We start from the raw sequence: 22,713 nt of genomic DNA on the forward strand, positions 1-22,713 counted from the left end.
AATGTATTTTGGCATGTTGAAATGGCAGGAGCTGCAGTGTTTCACTAAGTTTCATAGCCGCTAATAGCGTAGTGTTGTTTGGGGATGCAAAGAATGAAAATTATACAAACATCGTGCCTTTCCAGCAGAGACAATGGGAGAATCAGTACCTGTATATAGTGATTAGAGAGAAAATGCTTTAATTAATTGATTCGCAAAATTATTAAATTTCAAAAATCTCAAAACAGCACACCACCTGTTGATCAATGTAGTGTAAATGCAATGTGATCTTAAAGGACACCTTTTACAAACCAATTACAATTATTTTTAATAAAGTATAATGTACTGAATGTAATTTACATATCACTAAATACCATATAATATGAAGTGCCTAAATTTTCTTTTATAATTTTGTATGCTTGTTTCAGGCAGGACTTGGCTATTCAGTCTGATTAGAAACAATTAATAATCATTCTACTTTTCACTATATATGCATGCTTATTAAGATTCTTAAAATTCATTAAAAATGAACCTACATTATAATTGGTTAATGTGTTCACCAGATCAGAATTTAGAACGTTTCGATGGAAAGTTTTGATGTAATGAAGCCAGTTTCATACACGCTCCCAACTAAAAAAAAATTCTCAAAGGTTTCAAAGCTGAATGCTCCCATCACTACACATACGACCAAAGAGGGAGAAATGGTCTGAAGCCAATAGACGTCCATAAACATGAATTATTGTGTAAACGTCTCTCTGAAACACAATGGTATCAGTGTAATTTACACAAAACTGGACATCGATTGTGAAACCAGACTACAAAATGCACCTTTAATGTTACTAACATTTATTTCTGTTATGGAAAAGATGAAAATAACTTTAAATAAGCACCAGTCCATCACCCATCTCTTCCACAAACACACAGGCTACAAAAACGATATGCTTTTTGTTTTTACTGAAGCATTTGGCATCATAGCTACTTTAAGGGCTAACATTTTTTTTAATATCTAAAAAAAAAAAAAGGAAAAAAGCTTTAATAGGCCTACTTGGTATAATAACCTATTAAACGTTTCTTGTCCCCTCGCCACACTTTCTTGAAACAGCTAAGGAAGGGCAGATATTGTTCTTCCTGTCTTTCCATTCTTGTCTCGGGAACTGTTATGATTGCTGTGGAAGTGAGAGAGCTTTGCTTATTCTGACACTTGTTTACACGCATGAGGGCTCTTGCATAGGATTGGCTGCAGCAGTTTGTTGATGTCACTTGTTAGGAATGAGCTGTCACTGACCCTTCCTGAGGGCTGATGGCAGTGCGGACTGGCATACAATTAAAAACACACAGCCAGCCTGACACATACACACCTCTGAACGTCAGAACAAGGCCAAATGCACATGAGCTATGCAGATGAAAGATGAGAAGGCTACAATCCGATGCAAGTTTACATCATGCAGCAGTTTGAAAGTAACCGAGAGAACAACTGACTCTCTACTCTTGATCTCTATTTCCAACAAATAGAGCATTTCAAGTGGGGATTATATATATTTTAGTTAGAAACACAAAGGAACAATTACAAAAACATGCGCAAGCTCGTTGCTGCAACAGTTTAACTGAGAACGACCACCGAACAGCCTAACAGCAAAGCATCAAAGCTTACTGAGATATCCTCAGCTCACCTGTCCTACATTTCAATATGAAAGAGCGCAATCTACTGGACTCACGGGAGAACAAAGATAAGGAAAACGGTGCTGTATTACTGTGTGTTTGAGAAATAGCAAGGGAAAAGGAGAAGGGATGCTCTGATAGAAGAAAACACTCATTGACCAATTATTATTATTATTATTATTTTCATTTAAAGCAAATAGCCTCAAATAAGTTGCACATGCATTTGCAGGAATGTTGGTTCAATAGAGAGGACAAGCTGTCACATGCTTTCATTTACTGTAAAATTATTATAACTCATCCCCAAGTTTGTAAAAAGCAAATAAAAATCATGTTGATTATGCAATATGTATATATATATTTTTAAGAAATAAGTACTTTTAATCAGCAAGGATGCATTTAATTTATATTCAATAGTGACAGTAAAGTCTTTTATAAAAGATTTAAATAAACATTGTTCTTTTTTGATTTTTCTGTTCGTCAAAGAATCCTGAAACAATATTGCAAGGCGTCCACAAAAATATCAAGCAGCATGACTGTTTTAACAATGATAATAAAAAGAAAAGTTTCTTGAGCATCATATTAGAATGATTTCTGAGGATCATGTGACACTGAAGACATTTCAAAATATATTCAAATAGAAAAGAGTTATTTTTATTTATAATAATATTTCACTTATTACTGTTTGATCAAATAAATATACTGTATGTAAAGCTACTTTTAAATGGCCATCAGTAGAGACATTTTTAAAGTTTTTAAAACCAGATGTAGTTACAGGCAAAATCCTTGGTTTGTATCTAAGCTTTAATAAATGAATAATACTATGTAATATTCTATGGTAATATTTCACAATATTACTGTTTTAACTGTATTTTTGATCTAATAAATGCATCCTTGGTAAGCATAAGAAATGTCTTTCAAAAGCATTTAAAAATACAGACTCCAAACTTTACAGCTCTAGAAACACATTTTTTTTTTTGTAAGGAACAATTCATATGTTCATAAAAAAAACAAAAACATAAACATTTGTATTTTCATTACAAACTGGGGGATGAGTCAAAACTATTTTCTGTATTACTCAAGAGCTCAGCTTGTATCGAACCCAGAACATTCCTTTAAAACTCTTGTATGATGGTTTAAAACAATCTTGTCATTTCTAAGCAAATGCAGAGTGTCAATCCCACAGGTTTTATTCCTAATTTGAAAAACAAAACAAAATAAAAAATAATTGCAATATTTCTCACAGCTTCATCAGTAATAAATACAGTGCAGTGCACAATGCTGAGGTCAATAATTTTCTTCAATCTTTTCTTTTGATGTGAAAGTGAAAATACTTTTTAGTGCACAAAACACATGCTCTGCAAAAAGGGAACTCAACACAAACAGGCTTTAAAAAAAACTATATATATTATACAATTATGGGAAATATTTGAATCTTCTATGTGGAAAGGTAAGAATTTTTTTTTTTTTAAGGAAATGCTGATTAAAGGGGTTTGATCAGTTCATTTCAGTTTAAGGGTCAAATCTTCATACTTCTCTCACAGCAGTGCATATGACACGATTCATTTCAGCCACAAAAAAAAAAGAACAAAACATTAAATTTAAATGAGGTTAGAGAGGATCAAGGGGGAAAAAGTAATATAGAAAATATAAACAGATAAAAATCAATTAAAGAAACAACAGCTTCTATCAAAAGATACTGAACGTTTATTCCTCTCAGCCTTGCTGTTGTTCTCTCTGTATGTTGTTGCATTTCATCAGTAAAGTCTGTGTTTGGGCTCACATGATGGTGCAGCACTTGCAGGGTTGTTTCTCCTTGCTCTTGACCTCCGCAGTGCCCCCTTCTGGCTGCCCCGACTCGCCTGCCGCCTCTTCAGCCTTTGGTGGCTCTGCTGAGCTGCCATTAGGGGGCGCCTGTTCCTGCTTGGCATCACTGGCGGCAGCCTTGTTATTTCCATCCTCGATGAGCACCACTTCAGCCTTCACAGTCGTGCTCTCCATCCCCAAAACCTTCTTTGTTTCATCCTCGTCCTCGACGCTCTGGTAGCCCATGAAAACCATTGTGACTGGGTTCTCCGCACTGGCTCCGCCCACTTCTGTCTGAGGGGCTGCAGGTTTGGCTTCTACACCCGTGATCTCCTTTATGGGGGCTGTGACTGGGACTATGTCTTTCTCTACCTTCTCCACCTTCTCAGCCTGCCCTCGCTCCAGTCGTGGCGTAGTCTTGCTGCTCTCGCTCATGGTCACCTCATCAGCCTTGTGGAGGAGCTCTTCCACCTCTGAAGAGCTGAGCTGGTGAACACCATTGGTTATTGCACCATCCACACTGCGCACTTCATGCACCACTGCATAGAGAAAAACAAGACGGACTTAGTCAGGAAAGACTTTTCCCTGACTGACTGCTCTTCATCTTAAAGCGATAGTTCAGTTTCTGGTCCCTATTAACCTACATAGTGTTTTTTTTCCCCATACTATCGAAGTCAATGGGGACAAGCAACTGAAGTTGAACTGTAGCTTTAAGACTGAAAAGCCCAGAGTATACTTTATTTTTGTACGCCTACACTAGCGCCGAACGCGTAGCCTGTCAAAGTATACTTAATGCGCGATTTCAGGCGTTCGACACAAGAGCAATAGAAAGCTTTATCCATGTTCAGTGTCTGCTCTATTTTTCCCTGTAAGTTATGACCGATAACAAATATTTTTGAACTCTTAAACCAAAGCTGAAAATGTATTTTTAAACAAAACAAAAAAACATCTTGCCATTTTATAGATTATAATAAACATACAATGACCGTACATCCATTTTTACATCCTTTTTTTATTTATTTCTGAATTGCCTAAAATGTCCAAGTTTTGACATTGTTTTCCTATTGACCATTTCTCTACAGTCCTCAGACATTATACGTACATGTATTTGCAATGTTTTGGCTGTTCTCTGTAATTCCCGCATTCTTGCAAGCTACGATTGGTTGAATGTGTACAATGCCTGCATACTATTGGTCACTTCACTTTTCAGTCATTACCTTCAACAAGTATGAAAAACAATAGGAAAACAAAGCCAAACCCTGGACATTTTAAGCAATTTATAAATCCAGGCCAGGACATCCCTGCTGAAAAAATCAGCATATGCTGGTTAGGTATGTTTTGACGCTGGGATGCTGGTTTATGCTGGTCCTTTGCCAGCACATGACCAGCGTAAACCAGCAAAGGACCAGCATAAACCAGCAAAAGGACCAGCATAAACCAGCAAAGGATAAGCATGAAAAGGAAAAGGGTAAAGCATAAAAAGGAAAATGATAAGCATAAACCAGCAAGGGACCAGCATAAACCAACATCCCAGCGTCAAGACATACCTAACCAGCATATGCTGTTTTTTTCAACAAGGATGTCTGGGAAAAAAAGGAATATGGTTACCCTAAATAAACAGCACTGACACCATATTTGAAAATGCCTATATAAATCATTTTTATAGTGTCGAAAGCAAACTTCTAGCCAACACTGCAGCACATTTGGCACATATTTACTGCAGGTTTGCTGTAGTCAAGAATTTATAAGAATTTATAATGAAGACTGCTAGAAAAACACTACTCATTCTAGCCACTGAGGAAACGCATGGAAAGCACTACTGTTAGCATTGTCTTTTAAAGTTGTGCGCCAAGTGCACTTCACTTGCTAGAAGTGCTCACTTGACTGAGGGATCAAACACAGGAAAAGTGTGGCAAGCGGAGTAAACAGAGCAGGAAGAAAGCAGCGCCACTGGTGTTAGCATTAGCAGCTAGCAGCATTAGCAGTACAACCAGATGCAGTGTCAGGGAAACAAGTATTTTAATCATCTGTAAACCTTTGGAGAATATATTTAATGTATGTTAAATTTATAGATTCATTGTGTAACACCACTGGGAAGAGTGAGAAGTCAGGCTGGAGGCTCATGGCTAAGCTTGGCAGCAACATGCCCAAAACTAGCAGTCAAGTTGCAGGGTGACCAACTGAGAGTTTAATGCACAACATGGTCTTTCATCCTCTGACAGAAAATAACAATAAAAGTCAACAAAAATCAGGGATTTGTGGTTACCCTGCATCTTAAGCCATGCTCAATTAACCTCTTCCTTTACGAGAAGTGACCAGCAGTTGATGAAACATCAAGTAAAACTGACAAATATAAGACTCTGATCTCATCCTCATGTCATTCCAAACCCATCAGCCTGAAGGAGATGTTTAGATGAATGCCCGAGCTACTCTTTTCCATACAATAAAATGTATGCATACATTGGCCATCAAGCTTCAAAAAGAACAAAAAAGTACCATGACTCAAGCTCATCTTTTAAAACTACTCAAGCTTTGTGCGATTAACAGACTTAAATTTTCAATCAAGGCTCACTGGAAAAATTTGCCTGTGGTAGCCTTTCTGCAAAACGATACTATGTTGCTTCCTGCATGTTTTGGGATACTTTCCAGATGAAATGTCCAGTGATTGGAACTAAAAGTTTTCAGATTTATGGGAAAAAGAAACTGCCAGTGGTTTGTTACATTGGTTGTCGTACGACATGTATTGTGTATGATGAGTGGCCCTAAAAGTTTAATGATCCATTGCATGAACTTAATCTTTAAAAATAACATACCATCTAACCCTAAGTGATAATAAGCAAACATGAGATAAAAATCCATTTACTGATGCATCCATGCCATTTTAGCTTGTTTCTGTGAGCACTCAACATCGTAACTGCAATGCTGTACTAAATAAACTACCAAGAAAGTTTAATATTTTAGAAAAGCAATACATGCCAATGTAGCTGATCATGTGATGTAAATGTTTTAGTTCACAAATAATGCATGCATTATTATGTAAGTTAAAAGTGCACTTTGGTAAAAGAGATTTGAGATCACAACATATAGGGCACTATGAAATCTTTTATTTTATTTTATTTTTTTTAGATATTTTTCCCAAATTCTGCTTTTTAATACTTTAATTATTATTTTATTTTATTATTATTTTTTGCATTCCATAATATTGGTAAAATAAAATAAAAATTATGAAACATATTTTTCCCAAATGGACTATATTTTCTGGTTTAATTACATTTTAATAATCAAAAAGCATGTCTATTCAACTGAATTTAAAAACATTTTAATAACTTAATAGTTTATTAAAATTTTTACAACACCTATGAATTGATTTTTTTTTTTATAAATTCAGTGTCTGTTTTAATTTTTCAGGATTTATGATTTGATATAAATCTATTATCAAAAACAGTGGTAATAAAATGAAGGCATTAAACACTAATTAATCTTTTTAAATATAATACAAAAAAAAATATTTTTGACATGTTCTCAAATATGGAGATTATATTAATCGATAATCTGCCTATAATCATAATTTGTGGGAAAAGGACTAAAGGTGTGTTAGTGTTTTACTGCCATAAGTGTTTATTTTAACTGGAAACTACGGGTAGAGGCATGTTATTTTCAATAAGCCTATGTTGTACATTTTGTCTACGGAAGAAAATCATACAGGTTTGGAAAAACATGAATGGTGACATTTTTGGTTAAACTGTTCTGGAATATACCAAAATGACATAAACATCTAGTTTGGTCAAATAAGGCAACTGCGGCTGATGTTCTGAACATTTTTCCTCATTAATGTGTTTTACATAAAAATGTACACTTCTCGTAAAGCAGGCACATCTAGCAAAGCAACGTGCGTCTGCTCTATCGCCAGCCACCTTTTTGTTCATCCTCATAGACCTTGACACCCTGCTGCAAGAGGTCTTTGGGGAGCAGTGTGTTAGTGGACAGGACTTTAGTCTCGCCAGTCACCAGGTCCTTCTCAACTGTGATCTCTACGGAGTACATCGCTGCAGTGCCAACGAAAGAACACATTATCATCCTGCAATGACGCACGGTCACACTCACATAAAGTCACTGAACACACACATACACACACTGTTCAGGCCAGTTGATTTCTATATTCAAAAAGCCAGTGAAGTGTGATTTTAAGAGACTGTCTGGTGAGCTCTATGACAATAATAATGCAGAGTGAGGTGTAGAATAGACAGATAGTATGACTGATGACTACTTGATGTGGTTTTTTTTTCTGTTCTAATGTAATGTATGATAAATGATCTAAATTAGGGTTTAGAAATAATTGTAACTTCAGATAAAACAAAAATCTAAAAGTAAAAAATCAGAACTTAGTAATTCATTATATATTATATATTTAAAAAAGCATAATATAATATGTACCTTTATATATATATATATATATATATATATATATATATATATATATATATATATATATATATTGCTTTGTGTTAATTCTATCACAGAAGAGTGAATCAAAGCTGTGATATGGTTTCTGAGGCAATGCTGCCATGGTAACCTGATCCTTTAGTAGTACGGCTTCTAAAAATAGCTGTTTTTATTTAATAGATGTTTTTCTGCCTTTCAACTTTATATGTGAGTGAGAGATGATGTGGTGTGTATGCCAAACACACGAAGACACACACACATGCAAACATACATCAGCTGAAAGAACAGAGAATTAGAAGACAAGATTAGATGAAACAAGTACAGGATTAGTAAGTTTAAAACACTGATATAGGACTATATATAAAACCCACAAGTGTTTATTTATAAAATGTTAATAAAAAAAATATACCCTCCCAAGCAACCAGAAAGAACAGATACCAAACAGACACTCACCCACCCAGGAACAACTGTCAATGAATCCACTTTACATTTATCTGACTACAGAGGGGTGGGCGATATGACCAAAATCTTCACAATATGAGTCATTTTATTTCATGGTAACGATGTATATTACATTATAATTGTTTTTGCTTTAAATAAGGTATTTATGATATCATGGAAATATCATAATTCTTATCACCAGTGTCAATATCACAAAAAACTAACACTAGCCTAAAAAAAAAAAAAACTCAAGCTCACTGAAGACAAGTAAGCAATTAAATATGAATAAGAAACTAATAACAAGCAATAGGACATTATAAGGACATTATAGGACAATAAGAAATGCTATATATTGTATAAAGTAATCAAATGTATAAAAACACTGGATATTCTTCAGTGTGTAAATTTAATATGTTTCTTCTTATTAAATTTACAAAAGTGATTTAGTCAAGAGCACTGAGAGATTTTCTCTCTTTTGTTGTATGATTAACATGAATGACAGACAGCAGGTTTATTAGACTGCTGTCACTTTAAGAGCTGCCTGGATCCAATGTACTGTTACACAGGCTTTCTCTCTCAGCTGTTTCACTTTCACTTGAGACCTCCTGTGTTTACAAAGATACTTGCAAAGACGCGCATTTTGACACATAAAAGTGTGTGTATTTAACCATTCAAGCAGCAAAAGTACTGAATGGAGTTCAGTACTCCCGCGCTCTATGAACACCGTCTTCACGCCTCTCTGACAGTGCACACATATAGCAAAATGAGTTCTCTTTCGCTGCTAATTGCATTTCGACAGCTTAAAATCCCGTTTTTTTAAACCACAACGCTTAAAAACACATGCAAACGATACACTTTTGTGACCACATAGCACAGCAACATCACGTGAACGTGTAACTGCGATAGAGACGATAGTCTAAAATTGCTACCCACTGACAATTTTCTACGGGTATATTGCCCACCCCTACTAAAGACCAGAATTTAAATCTTAATACTTTTAAAAAGCTTATTCTGATGGCCTTTAAAAGGGTCAGTTCACCCCAAAATGAAAATTCTGTCATTAATTACTCCCTCATGTCGTTCCAAACCCGTAAGACCTTCGTTCATCTTCGGAACACAAATTAAGATATTTTTGATGAAACAAAAATAACAACTTCATTCAAAAATTCTTCTCCCCTGAGTTAACGTCTTCCGCCATTTTGGAGAGAACCATGTCGCTTGTGCGCACTTTCTCCTGTACGTAAAAAACGTTCTTTGCACACAAAAAGTATTCTCATAACTTCACAAAACTGAAGTTGAGCCAATGACGTCACATGTGTCCTTGCAACGTTTCTGGACCTGGGAACATTTCAGTTATGCTGCTGTCTATGCAGGGCCAGAGAGCGCTCAGATTTCATCAAAAATATCTGGTGGTCTTACGGGTTTGGAACGACATGAGGGTGATTTATTATGACAGAATTTTCATTTTTGGGTGAACTAAACCTTTAGGTTTTTTCAGAAGTTCTAAAAAAGAACCTTTCTGCTTTTGGCCTGTATTTCACTCAGAAAAACCAGATTCACCACAAAGTTCTGAACGTGATATCGATAATAAGAAAACACAGAGCAGTTTAAGTGCTTCATTTTCCATCTTTATCTCAGAATTAAAGAGCTAAAGGGTAAAACGGCAGGAAGAGTGTGTGATCTCTGCGTGAGCTACAGTTGGATCAACACTCACCTGCTCTCATCATGTCAGAGACACCTCCGGATTTCTCCAGACGAGGGCTGACGTGAACCTTGACCTCTAATAGGGTCATGAACGAGGACACAGAAGGACAGAGAATGATAAAAAGGTATAAGAAGCAAGAGTGTAGATTAGGGGAGAGAGAGGGATGATGGGAAGGAGGAAGTACTACAGCAGACACAAGACTGACTGCAATGTCCTTCACCGCATTCAATACGTCAAGGATAACTGCAGAAACTGTTCTTTTGGCTGTGTAACTTTTTAATTGCTGCTCTTGAGGTTTAATTTTGAATTCTGATCATGTTGCTCATGAAAAGGCTATTTTAAGAGGTGTTTCTGGTGTCAGAGATGATGACGTTACCTGTTACAGAGTCTGTCATAGAGTCCATCACAATCTGCAAAAATAAAACAGAGAGAGAGAGAGAGAGAGAGAGAAATCTTATTTGACTGATCCAAATTACACATGTTTGTATTAAATATGAATTATACAATTATACTGTCATCTGTCAAATTTTAGTTTGTTATTATGAACACAAGAGTACTATATCATATGAGAAATGCAGTTTCGGATTGTTATTTTATGTTTCTCGGGGGTTAGATTATTAACTGTGCAATTTTTGCACCAAAAGAACATTTTCACTTAAAAAAAAAAGGTAAAGGGTACCACCCCAGTGACAACTTTTGTTCCTTTTTTACAAATACACATAACATGCTAGCTATGAAATTAGCCTTAAAGACATAAGAGTCAGTCAAGTAGTTCAAAACAATTTTTAAAATGTAATTTCCACCACCATCACTTCTATCACAGACTGTTATTTAACAATGCTATTTAATAATGGTTCTTATTTTTTAACAAAATAAATTATATTATCAAATCAAACAGTTTTATTATTTTATATTATTTTGTTAAAATTACTTTTCTGCTTAATATTTTGTAGACACATGATACATTTCTTTTTATGTATAGAATGTTCAAAAGAACAGCATTTATTTAAAAAACTGTTTTTTTTTTAACATTACAAGTCACTATTGATCAATTTGATGCATTCTTTCTAAATAAAAGTATTAATATATTTTTTATTACTTTTACATTTTAGAATATATTATGTATAGTTAATATGTTTTAATTAATAAATATTACTATATACATAATTAATGTAAGTAATAAAATAAACAGATTTTTTTATAATTAAAGGATTATGCATATGTTCTCATTTGTATTCATTGTTTACATTACTATTATTTACATATTTTTAGTTTACTGGAACACAATTCATCCTTTGAGATACGATGTAAATAAGGTAAAAGTGAGGTAAATAAACTAGGGTGAAAAGTGTTTAGGAATCTATCCACAGTTGAAGACTCTTCTGTGGAAATCCTTTCAAATAAAAAATACTTTGAACAACAGTCCTGATGACAAAACACATAAACGGTGAGATCAGCAGGCGCTAGACAGTGATATATGATGTACTTTAGAGGATACTGACCACCAAAGAAAAGGCTAATCAGAGAAAATAATTTGTGTTGTAGCAGCTTCGCCGCTCTGAATGCAGCACCAGTGAGGGCAAGTCTGTCAGTCCTGCATGTTTAGTACTCACTGCTTGAGTGAGACTGATTCCTGCACTGTTAGCAGTGAGATCCATCGCTTCCATTAATCAAGACGGCCTTTGTGTATCCGGACATGAGACGGTTCCCCATTGTGTGTCATGCACTAAAGCTTTGAATAGAAGCCTCTGGATCCCCTGCTGCCCACCCTGGTGTGAAGTTTATGGGCTAGAAAGAGCTGCCGGTTAAACGCACCGTTTTTTCGACTGTCTTGATGTTGACTTCCTGTACTGCATCTGACAGGTTCTCTTTGGTGGATGTTGCAGACACACCTGTCTCTAGCTCCTCCAGCTCTCTCTCCAGTCTGTGCTCAAAGAAAAGAAGATGGACATTCAGTTTATAAAGCACATTTTAGGTTACCTATACTAGGTAATTTTTACATCTGAATGGGTTTATCTTTAGGAAAAAAGCATTTGTTTCAGTTTTGAGTGTGTGTGTTTATATATATATATATATATATATATATATATATATATATACACACACACATACACACACAGTGTCCTGTGGTTCTTTTTGGTGCTCAATTATTAATAATAGTTATTATTATTATTATTAAAATAATATTATAAAATAAAATATTTTATATTATTACGTAATCATATTAAATATTGTTTTATAATATTATTTTAATAATATTAATGTAAAATAGTGAATGTAAAATAATGTAATAATGCTGCTTAAAATGGGAATCTTTTGTAACATTATAAACATCTTTACTGTCACCTTTGATTAATTTAATGCATACTTGAATGAAATTATAAATGTAATTACAATTCTAATAAAGTAATCTTTTTTTTTACAAATAAAAATATATTATGTATAATTAATACATGAATTAATTAATAAATAGGCTATTGTTATGTAAAATATTCAATATAATATATAATATAATAAATATATAAGTTATTTTAAACACATTATTAAAGGATGTGCACTTGTTATCATTTATTTTTATTATTTACACAATTATCTGTAGGTTAGGGAAAAATAATTGTAATATGATTATAATAAAAAATAAATACATAAAAATAATAAATTAATGGATCTGCACCAATTAAAATCATATATACATCATATATACATAAATGCACTAATATATATATAAATACATATATAATGATCTGCACCATATTTTTATATTTTTCACGACCCCTTTCTGAGTGTGTTTTCCACACCTGGCCTTATTGGCATTGGCTGTTCACTGGAATAACTCATTGGTTGGCATACCAGTCCTGTGCCAGAGGCCCTTACAGCCAGAGCAGAGATTTAATCAGGCAATGGAGATCCAGACTGACCGCTCTGCCAGCAGAAAGACCCATGGCACTTTTTGCCCATTAGGAATAAACTGAGACAAATCAGATAAGAAAGAAAACCTTGGCCACTAGATCTATATTACACAGTCCAGGCTGATGGATTCCACATTAGAGACTTTCTAACCACAGCTGGACTTCTGTTTTCTCCTCCTTCTCCTTATATAAAATATGTGAATACAGCTCTTCATCACACTGGTGTGGCTGGTTAACCTGAAAATGGTCTCCTCAAGATCTCTGGTTTTGGCCTCATCTTCCCGCAGCTGTTTTGTGGTCTCGTCTTCATCCGGTCCTGCAGAGGGCGCACCTTCCAGCAGCCATCTTTCCCTCAGTGCCTTTGACTGCAAAAAATTCAAAATTTATGTAAGCAAGGATATACTCTAATATATGCAGAATATAATCTGCAGCTTGTGTATGGCGCAGAGCAGACACTTTCAGTTTAGAATTGTATTATATAGTATTTACTTCTATTAAAAGAAGCATAACAACAGTGGCAAGTAGTGTAATGTGCCCCAATGCAGCCCTCTACACCAAATAAAACATTTTCTCACAATTAGGTTAAAATTTAGGCATGAAATCATTTGTTTCTGAGCTGCAACTGACCAATCAGAAACAAGTATTCCAGACAGATATACAATAATGTATGTATTATTTTAAGTATCTTATGCTCACCAAGGCTACATTTTTGATCAAAAGTTAAAATATTCTTTCAATTTAAAATACCTGTTTTGCATTATTATATATTTCTAAAATGTAATTTATTCCTGTGATGCAAAGCTAAATTTTCAGCATCATTACTCCAGACTTTAGTGTCACATGATCCTCCAAAAATCATTTTAACATGCTGATTCCCTGATTATCAGTTATCATTGATTTATTATTATCAATGTTAAAAGCTGTTTTTGCTGCTTAATATTTCTGAGATACATTTTTAAAGAAAGTTCAAAAGAACAGCATTTATTTGGAGCAGAAATCTTTTGTAACATTATAAATGTCTTTACTATAGCTTTTGATCAATTTAGTGTGTCCCTGCTGAATAAAAGTATTCATTTCTTTTTAAAACTAAATATTACTTATCCCCAAACCTTTGAATGGTAGTTTCAAATCACAGTTTCTACAAAAATGTAATGCAGGAAAATCTGTTTTGAATAATCGTAAAGGTGTCTTGAGCAGTGAATCAGAATATTAGATTTCTGAAGGATCATGTGACACTGAAGACTGGAGTAATGATGCTGAAAATTCAACTTTGCATCAAAGGAATAAATTACATTTAAAATATTTTAAGATATATATAAAATACAACCTTCAAACTATAATAATATTTCTTTTACTGCTTTTTAAACTGTATTTTTGATCAAATAAATGCAGCCTTGGTGAGCATAAGAGACATCTTTCAAAAACATTAAAAAGCCTTAATTATTCCAAGTTTTTGACTGGTATAATTAATGCAATGCGACGGACTGAAAACAGCTTCAGTGTACACAAGTCTTGACTCATTTAGAGAAGAAAGAAAAATCACACTTTGGGAAAACTAAAAGTATAAGTGACTTAAATTTAGAAAGTGATGAAAATTATGTAAATTTCCATCCCAAACAACAACAAAAACAACAACAACAAAAAAACTGAAGATAAAAGTGATTTGTGCATCAGTTGAACAATGATGCTAGAAAGTTTCAATTCTGTTATCGCCTGCCTTTGAAGATCTCCTATGAGAGAAGAGATCTTTACTAACCAAATAGTGCACAGCTCTTGCTCTCAGAGCCTGAATTATTCAGCTAATTGACACTAAAATCTAAGTGTCGAGCTGGCACTAAGCTGCCTTGGCACCAAAACAGGCACTGCTCTGATTTACTCTCTGAAACTGATCTTACCCTCTTCCTCTGACTCTCAGAGCTTGATGTTTGCTTACTGGTAGCATTAAACTACATGGCAATTTGTTTGCCATTCACAAACCACATAAGATATGTGCATATGCATAGGCTGCCCTGTCCAGCCCTTTACCAGCAGCCATTAAAAGTGCACAGCTGAGCACAATCACTCTAAAACTTCAGGATGGATGAATATAATCTGGGCGGGGCAATAATGGTGCTGTGCAAACCTTTTACAGTAACCCATTCAAAAACCAATCTAAGAACACTTCAGTTTAGCTTTTTGCTGATTTTAGTATTTTGCAGCACTTCATGTTGATTATTTAATCTCAATATATGGACGTATGAGAGGCAGACAAGTAAAAAAAATTAAATAAATACACACACATTGACCATAGAGAATTTTTCTGCGCACACTTAAAGACTGAGCATTATGGATGGCGGCTGTCCAGATCCTAAAGGCTCTTGGCATTTACTGGACAAAGCACTGCAGGCCTCGGACATTCCTGCCTCTCCCAGCTGTTCCTGATCAAACCTCTGAAGATGGCTGTCAAATAACATTCTTTATGTGCTAATATAACATTATATATTTTGATTCATACATGCCAGTTCATGAATGCCAGCTCTGTTTTCTCTAGGCTACTTTCAGGACAGTTTTGTATATAATATATAATATATTGTATATAATATATAATACCTTAAATATTGTTTAAATTGTCTAATTTATCTTTTCCATTAATAAAATGTAGATTCATTCATTCGCGCACTCTATTGTTTTTACAAAAAGCAGTTTATAACAAATAAAAAAAAAAAAGTTTTGTGTATATTATATGCATTCACACACACACGTTTGGTTTAGCTTGAAGTACTATATATATATATATATATATATATATATATATATATATATATATATATATATATATATATACATATATATATATATATATATATATATAGTATAAAATATAATAAAATCAACAAATACAAATTTATGAAAACAATAAAAAAAATAGTAAAAGTTACTAAATTAAAATTTTAACAAATTAAAATAAAAAACTTAATTAAATAGAATAGAATAGAATAGAATAGAATAGAATAGAATACAACAATCTGTGTTAGCCAGTTACATAATATTATTTCGGTAAGCACATGATCAAATGATGTATGATATATTAAGTGGCACTGGTCTATATAAAACAATCAAATCATTATAAGAGTTATTCAAATGATGTGTCATATCACTTTCATGTTGCACCTCACATCTTTTGTTTCTTTGTTTTCTTTCATCTCCATTTTCATTTTTGCCTGAGCTGCCACCTCCCACTCCCTAGAGACCTACTGTAGGAGAGCGTATACTGACCACACACACACACACACACACACACACACACACACACACACACACACACACACACACAAGCGTGTCTTTACTGACATGATGCAATCAAAAATACAAAACAAAGCACACAGGCTCCCATGTGCTTCCAGTGGCTGAGCCATTGTTTTCCAAAGTAAAACAGATCCAGCTTTTTGCGCAACATCTTAAAACAAAGACTTTTGTCTGCTCGTAAGAGTTCACCGCTCTCGATCCTGTCTCACGTGATCTGTGTTAACCCATCCCACTAATCAAACCACACCTATCCAGTCCACATCATTAACATCCTGTACTGATCACCCCGGGATATCAGACATCCTTTAATCAGTCTGGAGTTACAGATGAGCCAATCAAAACAAGGGAAGCTTTGGAGCCAAAATATGACAAAGAAAGAGTATGATAGCTAATATATATGATACAGACATGCAGGCTTCAGCACGACTTGGCCAGAGGCCGGAAACAGCACAGCTTTGGAGCTCAAGTGGTTGGAATTGTTCTATATTCAGGCAGAACACTATGAACCTTATCTTAGATTGAGAAAAGCCTACTCATATCAGATAGCATGTGTTTTCGGGACTCTCAGAGGCCCCTCAATACTTTAGTGACCCATGGCCTACTATTCACTGGTCAGTCATCTCTCTCTTTTTTTCTCTCCCTCTGCATTTTGCTGACTCTGAATGGGAGCTCCATAGAAACTGCTAATGAGGAGAGTTTTTGGATCTTATCTCTGGCCAGCGCAGCAAAGTCTCTCAGCCACAGCTGATCGCCTCAAAAACACACACAGAAAAACACAGCCAACTTCCACAAAGCAGCACTGACAATAATGATTGAAATGTTTATCAAGTGAATTACAAAGTGTTAATAATATTTCAAATAAATCACAATTAATTATATATTCGTATCTGCAGCCTCCAAATAAAGACAATGCAAAGACATTACATTTTTGTAGCAGGTGAACACATTGAAAAAGCATCAGTTTTACATTAAAGGGGTCATATGATGTTGCTAAAAAGAACATTATTTTGTGTATTTGGTGTAATGAAATGTGTTTATGCGGTTTAAGGTTAAAAAAACACATTATTTTCCACATAATATACATTATTGTTTCTCCTCTATGCCCCGCCTTCTGAAACGCATTGTTTTTCACAAAGCTCATCGGTCTGAAAAGCGAGGTGTGCTCTGATTGGCCAGCTATCCAGCGCGTTGTGATTGGCCAAATGTTTCAAGCATCAGAAGCAACAGAAATGTTACGCCCCTCAACATATACTGTTATGGCATGTATGCACAAACTGTTATGGCACAAAAACAATAAAACCCATTACAAACGAGGCAGTTGTTGCATGCAGTGGGGACATAATTACTGATTATAATGACTTATACTGTCTTTTTACGCGTTGCGTTGCATATCGCGCTGTTTAAACATAAAACCATGTCTGCATTTGTGATCTGAGAAACGACAAACAACAAGTGCTACTCCACACTGCTCAAAACTCACGTTTGAATCATCAGTGACAAATACTTTACATATGTAAACTTCTTACATACCGTGAGTCAGAAGCGCCAGACTGTTGCGTGAACATTTGGGCGGTGTTATGCAAATCTTCCCACATAGTGACGTAGACATGTGGGGGCGTGTTTAAACGAGCCGGTTTAGGGGGGCATTGACAAGTCTTAACTTTTATAAAGAATATCTCTTTGGATTTGAGACTTTAGTCTTTGCAACTTTACAGATCTTTATTCACCAAGAGCTTGTAACACTCCAAAGAGAAAGGATAAATTGAAATCGTATCATATGACCCCTTTAATGTTTCCCAGATAGACACAAGATACATTTTGGTACTAGGTCATAATGTAGTCCAGATTTGAACCTGTTGCCTTGTCCAAATACCCAAACTTGCATTCTTAGCCACTTGACAGGAAGTAAGTGCGCAAGACTGTCCCATGTCTTAAAAATACCAAAGTGCAGTGCCCTTAACACACACTAAATCCAAATAATGCTCTGGAGTGCTATTCGAGGCTTACTATATCCCATCATTCAACATGTTGTGAAAATAAATTGTGAGACTTTTTGCTGAGATCTTGTGAGAGGTCACAGAAACCTTTCCAATGCAAGTTAAATATTAATATAATAATTAGATATTATTAAATACAATTTAGTAGAAAAAGAACTTGTTGCACTTTTTATTGGTGCAAAAGACGAGAAGTGGTGATATTTATTTTGTACAACATTTGCAGCAGCTTCATCATATAATTAGAAGCACCACAAATTAAATTGTGTCATGTTATAGAGACTACTGAACAGACATTTAGAAGTTGATTTTAAAGCGCAAAGTATTTAAAATAAAAATAAAATTATGTAGAGCACTTGCATTTTTACAACACTAAAAGTGTGTCCCATCAGGTAAAGAAAAGGTCTTCATCCTCACTTGAACACTTGGCACAAATACAGGAAATACGCCACATAAGTAATCAAGTGGTCAAGTGCAAAGACCGCAAATGTGGGTATATGGACAAGGGGTCAATGAGTACCAAATCTCAACGTAAGATTTCACAGTAAAATTCCTATAATAAATGTAAGCTATGTTCAAAATGTAATACTAGCATAATGTTTACTGTATACTATGAAGTATACATTTTACGATAGTAGTATGTGAAAAATTATGCAACGATAAACATTACAAACAATAGTATTGTTGTAATATGACATCACTGTTTAATTTAGACAGATTTTAAAAAATATTTGTATGTATATATATATATTTATACATGTATTTAATTTATATTATATATAAATATAAATATTTTATATATAAATCTAACATATTTTCCTTCATATATACATGTATGTGTGTATTCATAATAAATATACACAGCACACACACATATAGTATGTAAACATAAACTTTTATTGATTAATCATTTTGCAGGCCTAGTTTAATTCAGTGAGTGGTGTCTAATTATCATCTAGGACATCAAAATATTACTTTGAATTTTTTACACAATTAAAAAAAAAAAAACTTTGTGAAACAATGAATTAAGAAGTAAATTTGAAAAACTATGATTGATATCACTTTAAGGTTACTGGACAGTGAAAATGGGCAGTGTTATTTTAGTATTATATTTATACTGTTATATATTATATAAATAGTATATAGTATTTTATATTATTTATGTATTCATTTTAAATTTAGTTTTTAATTTTAGTAAATTCGTTATTTGCTTCTGTCATTTTTACTAGATATATTTCCATGTTGCTTTATTTTTATTTTTGTTAATAATCTAAGTACTTCTTCAACTTATTTTATTTTAGTTAGTCACCAAGGCAAAATAGTTTTTTTTTTTTTTTTTTTTTTTTAAGAGTATAATTTTTTCAATAATACATAATGTGTGTGTGTGTGTGTGTGTGTGTGTGTGTGTGTGTGTGTGTGTGTGTGTGTGTGTGTGTGTGTGTGTGTGTACACACATACTTTTTTTTCTCCTTTCAATTAAAAAATGATGTTTTATTATTTAATTTTATTTAACAACACCACTGGAAATGGAAGGTCAATTCCAGAGAAGTGCATTGTGGAATAAAGTCTTTTGGGATTTCCAGTGGATATGAATTTTGGCAAATGCAGTAGGGCATCCACATATATGCATACAAAAAACCCCTGCATACTATATACATACTGCACACTACAGATGTAGTATAAATAGTATGGTAGCCTGTTATTCCAAACATATACAGATGCATTAAAATGTCTATTCTCATCTACAGCATAAACAGAAATGGGGAAAAAGTCCTCAAACAGTTCGCAATGATGTATTCCTGACCTGAGGGCCACAGAGACAATACGCCATATATTTAGCAGAGTGAAGCATTTCCCTCTTCACACAAACAGGATGTCTCATCACCCCCCATGGCAGATTCTCCTTCCTGTGTCTGACAGGGTGTTCTTGGCCCAGAATGCACCAAATCATGTGGTCTGGTCAACACCGATACTTAGAGTCCCACCGCCAATAGGATTAGCATGAGACAAGCTTAAAATACAACACTCAGTTACAACAGGGATCTGCTACATCCCTCTGGGCTCTAAAGGGTCCTTACCATAAAAAAAGGTTGAGGACCCCTGCTGTAATTCATAAATAATATGGACTAGAGAAATCAAAGACATTTCTGCCACATAAGAAAAAACAACATGCTTTGTTCAATCATAATTACGACAAATAATAATGAGATAAAAATTCAAAATTATGAGACACTAACTCATAATTATGACATAAATCTCAAAATTATGAGATAAAAATTTAAATTGACATGAAAAGTCGTAATTATGACAGGCACAAGTGTGTCACTAAAAAGCCACAATTCGATTACATTAAGCTGACAAAAAGTCGACAAAAGTCCAAATTATGAAATAAAAAATACATTTTCATAAAAAATTTTTTTGACTTTTTATCTTATAATTTTAAGTTGTCAAAACTTCAGCTTTGTCATAATTACAACTTAGCATCTCAAAATTATGACTTGTTCTCTCATGTCATGTTTAATGTCATAATTATGATTTTTTTTTTTTTGGTCATAACTATCATTTCAGATTTGTCAAAATTTTGATCTTTTTATCTCATAATTTCAGATTTTTAATGTCAGAATTATGACTTAGCATATCATCATTTATAATTTTAATGTCAAAATTATTATTTGATTACTTTGAATGCTTAATGTCACAATTAAGACTTTTTATGACTTTATACCAACACTTTTTTATGTCGTGGAAATAAGTGGGCTTCAGACATCGAATGACTGTAACAGTTTAGAAATATTAAATCCATCAGTGTCTATATTCGGGGTAATGTAAATGTAAACTGTCACCTCATCATACATTCTGTATTAGGCCTTTGTTAGTTTTACAGAGAATATAAACAGCAGTCATGACAAATATTCTGGCCTCAATGTTTTTTTTTCTTCTTTTTTTTTTTTTTTACCTTGAGGTGCTGAAGCTGTCGTCGGTCATCCTCTAGTTGTCTTTTCTTATTCTCAATTTCTGTCTGTCTTTTTCTCTTTTCCTGTCAATATAAACATTATTAGGATTAACACTAAGTTCTAGTGTGCTAAACGCATGCAAACACAAACAACCATATTTTCTTTTCTGTACCACACACTGTTTGTCCTGTTCTTCAACATCCATTCTGTGAAAACAGTTCTTTTAGAGTTGAAAGTTGGCTAAAAAAAGGTTTTCTGCAGGAATACATATTTTGCTGAAACCTACACCACTGCTCTCAGACCAAAGCATGTGTGATAATGAGTGTTAACAATCTTCATATGTGAGAGGAAATGAGCTGAGAACAATGTGTTCATCAATCAGTGAGGCCGAGATCCCAGCCAGCAGGGAGGGCATGTGTGATTCTGTGTGTGTGTGTGTGTGTGTGTGTGTGTGTGTGTGTGTGTGTGTGTGAAGTGTGCACCTATGTGTGTGTCAGGACTAAAAAAGTGCATAGATTAACAAACTGAACCCTCCTTTGTTTTATCTTAGTAAGAACTTTTACATACAGCGTTTTTGTGGACAGATAACAGCATTTCACCAGATTTTAAAATAAATAAATACAAATATTTAAAACAAACAAACATTTTAAATTTATTTGTACAATTTATGAATGAATGAATAAGATTTTCAACAGTATTCATATTCCTGTTTAAACTGCAATTGTAATTTTCAAAATAATGCCAGTTGATTTATTTTTGTTTTTGTCTCAGTCCATAAAAATTACACATGCTCTGATGAATTTGATAATTGTTCTTTTATATATACACACACTTGAATTAATGCTTAAATTAAATAAAATAGTACTGCTCCTTTACTTAGTGGAATTTTAGACATGGGCAGACAAATCAGCTGTTTTCACGATGAGCCTTGTATGTAAAAAATCTCCGACCCAGTTTCAGATTTGTGAAATGGGTTCAGGAGGTGGGTTTATTAGGACCGCCAGGGGAACATGTGGTGTGAGAATCTGACTTACTGCAATAGCCTGGAGCCGCTCCTGCTGTGAGGCCGATTCTGACATCCTGAAGGAGACAGAATATATGTATTAGGCTGGTAGACAGAACAATAGTCACTAACAGACGACAGATTTGCTTCCTGTTCTGGCATCTGGACTCTTTAAGCTATTAGCGGTGAAGTCAGAGGACTGAGTGTTGAATTACATAGTTGCTGGCTTCACATCAGTGCATCGGATATACGAGATGATCATAACCGCACAACACGCTACCACACTGTTGTTACTACCAGTGGTAGGGCTGCACAATTAATCAAATTTCTAATCACGATTACAATTATGGATGCCACAATTACGTAATCGTCCAAAGTGGCAATTAATCGTTCAAAGTCCACTTATGTTATTCGGTGTGCTTAAGATGCATTTTTTCTTTCTACATGTTATTTTATGTGTTTTTTAAATTTTTTATTTTTTAGTTTTGTTATTTTATTATAATACCATTCATATTTTTACTTTTTTATAATTTAAAGA

General features: G+C 34.1%; 1 protein-coding gene across 3 annotated transcripts in view; it reads right to left on the reverse strand.

Moving 5' to 3' along the window:
* Positions 1 to 2,809: 2,809 nt before the first annotated feature.
* Positions 2,810 to 22,713, reverse strand: part of palm1a (paralemmin 1a) — a 29,273-nt gene continuing 9,369 nt past the window's right edge. Inside the window, exons 2-9 of one of the 3 annotated variants that reach the window (XM_042734491.1) lie at positions 22,207 to 22,252; positions 21,175 to 21,255; positions 13,177 to 13,304; positions 11,846 to 11,954; positions 10,407 to 10,440; positions 10,040 to 10,105; positions 7,356 to 7,487; positions 2,810 to 3,980 (exon numbers count right to left, since the gene is read on the reverse strand). In XM_042734491.1, coding sequence (XP_042590425.1) covers positions 3,415 to 3,980; positions 7,356 to 7,487; positions 10,040 to 10,105; positions 10,407 to 10,440; positions 11,846 to 11,954; positions 13,177 to 13,304; positions 21,175 to 21,255; positions 22,207 to 22,252 — 1,162 coding nt within the window. In that variant the 3' untranslated portion in view covers positions 2,810 to 3,414. The remainder of the gene's footprint in view (positions 3,981 to 7,355; positions 7,488 to 10,039; positions 10,106 to 10,406; positions 10,441 to 11,845; positions 11,955 to 13,176; positions 13,305 to 21,174; positions 21,256 to 22,206; positions 22,253 to 22,713) is intronic. The other 2 variants (XM_042734492.1, XM_042734493.1) reach the window with 2 other exon arrangements.

This window comes from Cyprinus carpio, chromosome B11 (assembly GCF_018340385.1).
Source record: "Cyprinus carpio isolate SPL01 chromosome B11, ASM1834038v1, whole genome shotgun sequence".
NCBI classification, from domain to species: Eukaryota; Metazoa; Chordata; class Actinopteri; order Cypriniformes; family Cyprinidae; genus Cyprinus; species Cyprinus carpio.